Source organism: Chiloscyllium punctatum, chromosome 23, assembly GCF_047496795.1.
Source record: "Chiloscyllium punctatum isolate Juve2018m chromosome 23, sChiPun1.3, whole genome shotgun sequence".
Lineage (NCBI taxonomy): Eukaryota > Metazoa > Chordata > Chondrichthyes > Orectolobiformes > Hemiscylliidae > Chiloscyllium > Chiloscyllium punctatum.
Genome location: NC_092761.1, coordinates 81,371,117 through 81,379,835, shown reverse-complemented (window position 1 = coordinate 81,379,835; position 8,719 = coordinate 81,371,117). Strand labels below are relative to the sequence as shown.

Here is an 8,719-nt window from a genome sequence, read left to right as displayed (position 1 = left end):
ATTTCAGTAACTGACCAAGGCTCCTCCAAATCCGTTGTAGACCATGACCTCTCTCACATGGGCACACTAACCTTTAAGACATAGAACGCTCCTTTTAACAGTACACCACCTTTGAGGACATTTAGGGATGAGCAATAAATACACATCTTGCCAGTGCCACTCACTTCCCATGACTGTGACAAAAAACACTAATGCAAATGTTGTTAAAGACAATTTTATTTCTAATTTTACTGAAATATCTAAATAGCATCACTTGAAATCCATTCCAGAACCTGAAAAAGAAAGTAATTATATCAATGTTTAGTAGAAAACTAAACCCAAAAGTGATCAGTCATTCAATTTAGTAAATATCTTTATCTATAAAGTACATTAATTCATCAAATATAGCCTTGCATCTCACTGTCCCAAGTTAGTTAAGTTTTACCAAAAAGGTGCCATAGTTACATTTATGTCACATACTACTAGCTGCAGGAGACCCTCAGCCCTAGGGTGCTGTACACTGAACACATATGGAGAAATGTGTACATTCTGTACGAGAGAGGAGCATATCATTCATCCCTCAAAGGGGGAAAACAATTAACAGCTAGCTCCAAAGCAAACTTGATTTGCTCATATCAGTATATCCACAAGAGTTAAAAAGCATCATGACTAGCATGTATTTAGAAACACTACCTTATTAGACATCATCTGCAGCAGCAGGTGCATCACCACCCTTGGTATTTCGTGTATAGATAACCTGTGCTCTATGTTTGCACACCAACTTGATCATGCCTGGGGAAAAAACAAACCAATAATGAAAAGGCCTGGAATACAAGCAGTCTCAAATACTGTAGGATAACAGGTGAATATGCTAAAACCTGATTGTGTCTGAGCTGGGGGAGATTAATGAACTCTTTCACAGGTTGAATAATTTTTTATTTGAGAGGCATGAACAAAGAAACAAGACCTAGGAGCAGTAGGTAGCCATTCAGCCCTGCAAACCTGCTCCACCAATTATGTGACCACACCTGGTCTTAGCTAAACCTCAAAGACATCACACACCCATGGTATGTTGGAAAAAGTAGCATTAGGATAAGGGAACATGAAAGATTACCTTTTGAAAGCAGCTCCTGGAGGGCGGCTCTAGCCAGTGAACCTCTGATTTTTAACCTTTCAGAGACAACAGCAGGCGTGATGAGTTTGTAGTTGGGTACCTCTTTCAACAGCTTATCATATGTGGCTTTGTCAAACAGGATCAAGTTGTTCAGCTTGTCTCTTACTTTTCCTTTTGACCACTTCTACTCAATTATAGAAAACAAAGATTGTGGTTAGTAGGCTACAACACATCCACAGCTTTAATAAAAACACAATGATCAGATCACTCAACTGGAAATAAGAAATCTGGTGACACCAAGTAATTACAACCCCACTATATAATAGCATGTTCATGCTAACATTTGTCTGGCGTACAAAGTGGGCAGCAGATCCATTTGAATGAACCAAAACATTATAGTAGAGTTGATTTGACACCATGGTAAACTTATGAATTGAAGATGCCCTAAACAACAACAGATTGTTTGTAACTTGAGGCATAGTCAAAGAAATTAAGAGTAGACCATTCAACCTCATCAAACCTGATCTGCCAATCAATAAGATCGCTCCATATTCCTGCCTACCCATGATAGCTTGCTTGCCAACAATCTACATCTGCCTTAAAAATATTCAAAGGATCTGCTTCTGCCATTTTTGAGGGAGACTTCCAAAAACTTGACACTGGAGAGAAAAATATCTTCGTCTTGTCCGAAACGAGTGACTCCTTATTTTTAAGGAGTGACTGCTGGTTGTAGAGGGAATTTGGGGAAATATATACTAATGGCTTGAAAACAGTCTACATTACAGAAGAGGTGATGCTGGAGTTCTTTGAAAAAAAAGCCAAAGGTAGATAAATCTCCAGTACCTGATCCAAGTGTACCCCAGGACATTGTGGGAAGTTATGCAAGAAATTTCATAGTCCCTAGCGGAAGTGTCTGTATCATTTACAACCACAGCTGAGGTGCCAGAGGATGGCTACTGTTGTGCCTTTAAGAAAGGCTGCAAGAACATGGGACCGGAGTCTGACATCAGTGGTGGATAGGTTGTTCGAGGGGTTTGAGAGATAGGATTTAAATGGATTTGGAAGAGGAAAAAATTGATTGTGTATGGGGAAATTGTCTCACATTTGACAAGATTGCACATGGTAGACTGGTTAGTAAAGTTAGGTCACATAGGATTCAGGGAGAGCTTGCCAACGAGATACAAAATTAGGTGACAGTAGAAGACAGAAGATAATGGAAGAGAGCTGTTTTTCAGATTGGAGGCCTGTGACCAGTACACCACCAGAATCAGTGCTGGGTCCACTGTTGTGTAATTTATTTAATAACTTGGATGAGAATTTAAGAGGCATGGTTACTAAGTTTGCAGATGACACCAAATTTGGTGGTTCAGTGAAGATTATCCAAGATTACAAAAGGATCTAGATCTATTGGGCCAATGGGCTGAGTGGCAGTAGATGAAAGTTTAACTTGGATAAATTAGAGGTACTGCATTTTGGGTAAACGATCAAGGGCAAGATTTATACAGTTATGATAGTATTGTCAAACAGAAAGACCTATGGGTTCAGATACAGGATTCTTTGAAAGTCGCATCACAGGCAGACAGGTTGGTTTAAAAAAAAGGTGTTTATTGCTGCCTTCATTGCTCAGAGCATTGAGTATAGGAGTTTGGCCATCATGTTGAGATTGTACAGGACATTGGTGAGACCATTTTTGGAGTACTGTGTAGTCTAGTTACCCTGCTATAGGAAAGATATTATTAAAGGATTAAAGAGGATTCAGAAAAGATTTAAGGATGTTGCCGGGATTGAAAGATTTGAGTTATAAGTCGAGGCTGGATAGACTGGGATATTTTCCACTAGAGCATAGTGTGTTGAGGGGGGTGACCTTATCACGGTTTATAAAATCATGACAGGTACAGATAAGGTGAATAGCACCTTCCCTAGGGTAGGTGAGAATATTTAAAAGGGAACTTTTTTGCACAGTGGAATGAATGGTTAGAGGTGGTAGATGCAGGCACTGTTACAACATTTGAGACACATTTGGACAGGTACGTGGATAATAAAGTTTTAGAAGAGATATGGGCCACACCCAAAAGCAAATGGAACTAGTTTAGTTTGGGAAACGTGGTTCGCATGGATGGGTTGGACTAAAAGGTGTGTGTGTGTGCTGTATGACTCCATGATTCCATTCTAAATGCACCCTGTTACAGACCCTCAATTTATTTCCATCAAGACACTTCTTACTCTAATCTCCAGTGAACACACCTTGTCTGTTAAACCTCTGACATGTATGCATCTAGACATCACATTTTAACTATGAGTAACTTGAGAAACTAGTCGTGAGAGAGGCATCTTCCACTGCAGCAAAATAAATTCAAACTTAAGTTTCAGAGATACATTTAGGTACAAGTATACATGGCTAAGTGTTCAATCCTGACACGTAAAGAATTACTGGTTGGAAAGGGATACAAAAAGTGGTCGTGAGGATAACCATAGCTTCCACTTACTCATATTTTACAATGACCTAGGTTAATTTTGGAGAGGAAGAGGGATAGATTCAGTTATGATGGAGCCACATTTAAACAATGTGATAATCAACAGATTAAGAATGGGTCATGTTACTCAAAAGAAGACACAGAGCCCAATCGTATTTAAAGAAAAAGGTACAGATTTGAAAGTGTTAACATCTTGCTCAAGATTCTCCATGAAGGGGATTAGCCTCTCTCTGGCTACAGGGAAATGAAGAAACTGATCCTAAGACTCATTTGCCCAATCTTGTAAGCAATACCAAGACTAATCCAATAACCTTGCTGACTGGTGCCATCTTGTTCAATATTTTCTTCCAAAAGTATTTGCACTACAACATATGGGATGATTTTTGTGAAGTACTCATATTTAACTGAAGAATTTAATTGGCACATTTAAATTGGGATTGTATCTTTAAAAATAAAGTGGGCATTACAACTTTATGCGATCCTGCAGTTACACTTTCCAAGAAAGCAGAAGACAAAGCTCACTAGTTTCCATGTCTGACCCAGAATCAAGCCGGTACAAGCAGTATCAAAAGGTGAAAACTGCCATCAGCAACATACTTATTTTGTACCTCCTTTACTTCAGCTGGCAAAATTCTAACTTGATTGATCCAACCATTCCATAACCAACCATAGCATAACAGTCAGGAAATTCAAGTTGATATCTGCATACATGTAGCAGCATTTGGATTGATTACTTACAGTGTGGAAACAGGCCCTTCGGCCCAACAAGTCCACACGGACCCGCCGAAGCACAACCCATCCAGACCCATTCCCCTACATTTACCCCTTCACCTGACACTACAGGCAATTTACCATGGCCAATTCACCTAACCTGCACATCTTTGGACTGTGGGAGGAAACCTGAGCACCCAGAGGAGACCCACGCAGATACAGGGAGAATGCGCAAACTACACACGGTCGCCTGAGGCAGGAATTGAACCCGGGTCTCTGGCGCTGTGAGGCAGCAGTGCTTGCCATCGTGCCGTCCATTTGGACAGAAAATAAACGTGCAACCACAAGACCTAAAAGAAAATGCTTGACAAGACAGATAGCATCTGCCAAAAAAAAAAGACAGAAAAGGTAATAACTCAGGTTACATTTTGCATTGTAAATATTAGTTTGCTTGTCACAGTTCACTCAGCAGATGCTAACTGAAATACTTTGGATTGCATGTTTGCAGCAGCTTGAATTTTTTGCTTTTCAACTCAAACAAGATAATGCATACCTTTTTCTTGGCCTTGCCCCCAGTCTTGTTTACTGGATCTTTATCCTTTTTGCCTCCTTTACCTCCATCCTTCTTCTTCTTATCATCTTTTGGAGGCTAGGAGCAGATCAGAGATTTGATAAAAGATTAAACCAAACACATAACAGCAACTTACAATCATACTGCATACTCAAACTGGATTAACTTAAATCTACAACCCAAAGTAACCATTTAAAAACCAGTCGTTCAAAGAGGGAAATCAGTCCCTTTTCCACGTGATTTAAGAAACCTTTGAAAGAGACCACACTGCTCAGCCTGTTTTGCAGTAGCTGGCCTGTGACCAAACACCCGTCTGCTCACCTTTCCTCCACATCCCTTGGATTCATCACACAAGAAAATCACAGGTTTAAAAATTTACAATAAAATAACTGACATTTGTGGATGGATTGTGAGGAATATTGATTCATTTCACTCTTGAAGGGACTAGCTTCGATTTATTTTTTTTTAAACACAGCCATCCTGGGAGAGTCTGAGCAAGTTTCTGACCGTAATACTGTGGCCAAACCCGCCCTTAACGTAGGGAGGAGGCCATTTGGCCCTTCCATACTGTAAGACCATGGATAATCTGACCCCAAGGTGGTATTCCACTTCCCCAGTAACAGAAGGAATGACCATAACGAACGCACCTCGGGAGGGAGGGGGGGGGGGAGGCGGGGGGGGAAGGTGGGTGAGGGGGATTGTCCAGGTTGGGGAGGGGATGGTTGTGGAAGCGTGGCTCAGGCTCAGGCTCAGGCTCAGGCTCAAGCTCAAGCTCAAGCTCAGGCCTCCCCCGCCCCGCCGCTCCGCCGCGCCGCGCCGCTCCAACCCGAGCCCGCGGACAGGGCCCCGGGAGACTAGGCCCGGGAGGAGGTGGCGGAGGATGGAGCTGAGGGTAGGCCCCCCTCTTACTGAATTCCCCCTCCCCCCTGACTCGGGGGTGGGGGTGGGGGTGGGGGTGGGGGTGGGGGTGGGGGTGCTGCCTGTCTTTCCCCCCCCACCCCACTCCCTAGGCCGCGGTGCCTGATCCCTCACCATGTTGCTGCTTCAAGATGTCGGAGCCGAAAAGGAAGAGCCCCTGCCACAGCAGCCCGGGAAACCCCAGTACGGCGACGACTTCCGGTCCTCCTGGCGGAAATGACGTCAACCCTCTCTCTCTAGAGCCAAGCCTGCAGCAAATATTGATGATTTGGAGATGCTGGTGTTGGAATGGGGTGGATACAGTTAAAACACACACAACACCAGGGTATAGTCCAACAGGTTTAATTGGAAGCACTAGCTTTCACAGCGCCGCTCCTTCAACAGGAGGTTAGTGGGACAGGATCATGGGACACAGAATTTATAGAAAAAGATCAAAGTGTCATACAACTGATGCAATGTATTGAACAAACTGTTGTAAATGTACCAGCATCCACCACCTTCTCTGTACTCACACAGGCACCCCCTCACGGACTTAATACACTTTACACTCACACCCCCCACCCCTGACACCCACCCACATGTATACAAGTACAATTTGTACTTGCAGAGTTACATTGTACTTTGCTCAAAAACCGGGTGAATTCACTTAAGACTCTGTTATCTCACTTTTTAGATTAGAATCAGTCTAAACATTACGGCACAGACAGAGAACTCGGGGGGCTAACACTTTCAACATATACTGGATTAGTAGTGCTGGAAGAGCACAGCAGTTCAGGCAGCATCCAACGAGCAACGAAATCGACGTTTCGGACAATATTGTCTGGCTAACACCAATTGTTACAGTTAACCTGAGAATGTAATTTTTTAAAACAAGTTTTGTAATTTACATATGAAAGAAGTGAAACTATCATGGTATTCGAACAGATGAAAGACTCAACAAACAATCAAGGTATTTTTCAATATATAATTTCAGTTACATCACACTGTAAACTTTTGCTATAAATTCTGTGTCTTACAATTGTGTCCTCCACAATCACCTGATGAAGGAGCGGCGCTCTGAAAGCTCGTGCTTCCAATTAAACCTGTTGGACTATAACCTGGTGTTGTGTACTTTTCAACTTTGCAGCCAAAAGGATCCTGACATTGACCTTTCACCCCCCTCACCCCAAGGCTTTAATTACCTAATATTTACCTATCTCCCCCCAAAAAATTATCCTGTTTTTCAGTCAAGCTGTTCAGTGATATTATTACACACCTCTTGAGCTGGTGGGACTTGAACCCAGGCCTCTTGGTCCAAGAAGAAAACCACAATAAACATCAATATTAAGGTACAAGCTCCACATTATTTCTTGATTACCCCAATCCCTACCATCTATTTATCTTGCAATCTTTTGCATTTTATTTTCTCATTACCTCAGAATGTCTACAGCGTAGATACATGCCAGTCAGCCCATTGTCCTTGCACGTGGCTCTGCCACAGCATTGACCCTCTGAAGAGCATCCCACCCAGACCTATGCCCCCAAACCCTGCATTTCTCATAACCAATCCTTATACGTGCATATCTTGAGATTATGGGAGGAAACACAAGGAGATATGCCTTTGACAAGGTTTTACATTTCACAAGGTAGACTGATTAGTAAAGTTAGATCACGCAAGATTCAGGAAGACCTTGTTAACTAGATACAAAGTTGGCTTGGTAGGAGACAGAGAGTGGTGGTGTATGGTTGTTTTCCAGCCTGGAGGTCTGTGTTCAGTAATTTTCTACAGGGATCGATGCTGGTCCCACTGTTTTTTGTCTAATTTCAGACAGGAAATTTGGTTAGCATGGATAAGTTAGACCGAAAAGTCAGTTTCCTGCTGAAAGACTCTATAACATGCAAACTTCACATAGACAGTCACCCGATGGTGGAATTGAACCCAGTCCCTAACACTGCAAGGCAGTATTGCTAATCACTGAGTCACTGTGCCACCCTGTTTATGACACTGCGTTGCGTAAAAGGGACTCAATATTTCAAGATGGCTCCTAAAGTATGAGTGGAAGTATTGAAGATGCTTTTTGATAAATTTACATAAAATATTAATGATTTTTAATTGATAAACACATGAGTTGCAAAATAAATAAGGATGAAGGAACAGAGTGGACTATTTGGATAGTTGTTTTGTTGATAGCTGCTACTGGCAGACTGGATTACCTATGCTGCATTGGCCAGTCGGCAATCAGATCTGGCTTATTTCATAGCCTCAAATGAGAAGGATAAACAACAAAAAAAATCAGACTAACACTCCTAATACTAACACTGAGAGTGACACATTGACCCAAGTTTCATATTTTAAATGAGGGATTAAGTAGAGGCATTGTTTGCCCCTCACGGTGAAAATATATCCTATTCAAACAGAAGCAACGAACTACTCACCTCTGTAACAAAAATGGAAAATCAGCAGATCTTGCATTGTGTATGGAGAAAGAAATAGATATAATACTTCAGAACTACTAAAAAGTGTTAAATTGGAGTTGAACTCTTAACTCTTTCTCTCTTCTCAGATACTGTTAGACCTGCTGAGTTTCTTAACCATTTTCTGTTTTATCTCAGACTTCCAGAATACTCTGTATTTTGCTTATAGTTATGGACTATGGCTTGGTCAACATATATCCCACAATAAACATCATAAATACATAACCCTTACTATCATATTGCTGCTTTTGGGAGCTTGCTGTGCATAATTTAACTGTTGTAGTAAATACATTAAAACAGAGTATACTTGAAAATTAAATCATTGGCTGTAAAAGTGGGGCAGCATGGTGGCTCACAGCACCAGGGACCTGGGTTCAATTCCCATTTTGGGTAACTGCATGGAGTTTGCACATTCTCCCCATGTCTACAGGTCAGGTGAGTTGGACATGCTAAATTGCATCATTCAGAGGGAAATGGGTCTGGTTGGGTTACTCTTCG

At 41.8% G+C, this 8,719-nt stretch overlaps 1 protein-coding gene across 1 annotated transcript; it reads right to left on the bottom strand.

Annotated features, from left to right (window-relative positions):
• Window positions 1-198: 198 nt before the first annotated feature.
• Window positions 199-6,003, bottom strand: rps25 (ribosomal protein S25). The gene is made up of 5 exons (XM_072593275.1): window positions 5,882-6,003; window positions 4,832-4,927; window positions 1,094-1,277; window positions 673-771; window positions 199-272 (listed from the first exon to the last, which is right to left on the bottom strand). Exons 1-4 carry the CDS (start codon window positions 5,882-5,884, stop codon window positions 677-679), a joined length of 378 nt encoding a protein of 125 aa, XP_072449376.1. The 5' UTR covers window positions 5,885-6,003; the 3' UTR covers window positions 199-272; window positions 673-676.
• Between the last annotated feature and the right edge of the window lie 2,716 nt (window positions 6,004-8,719).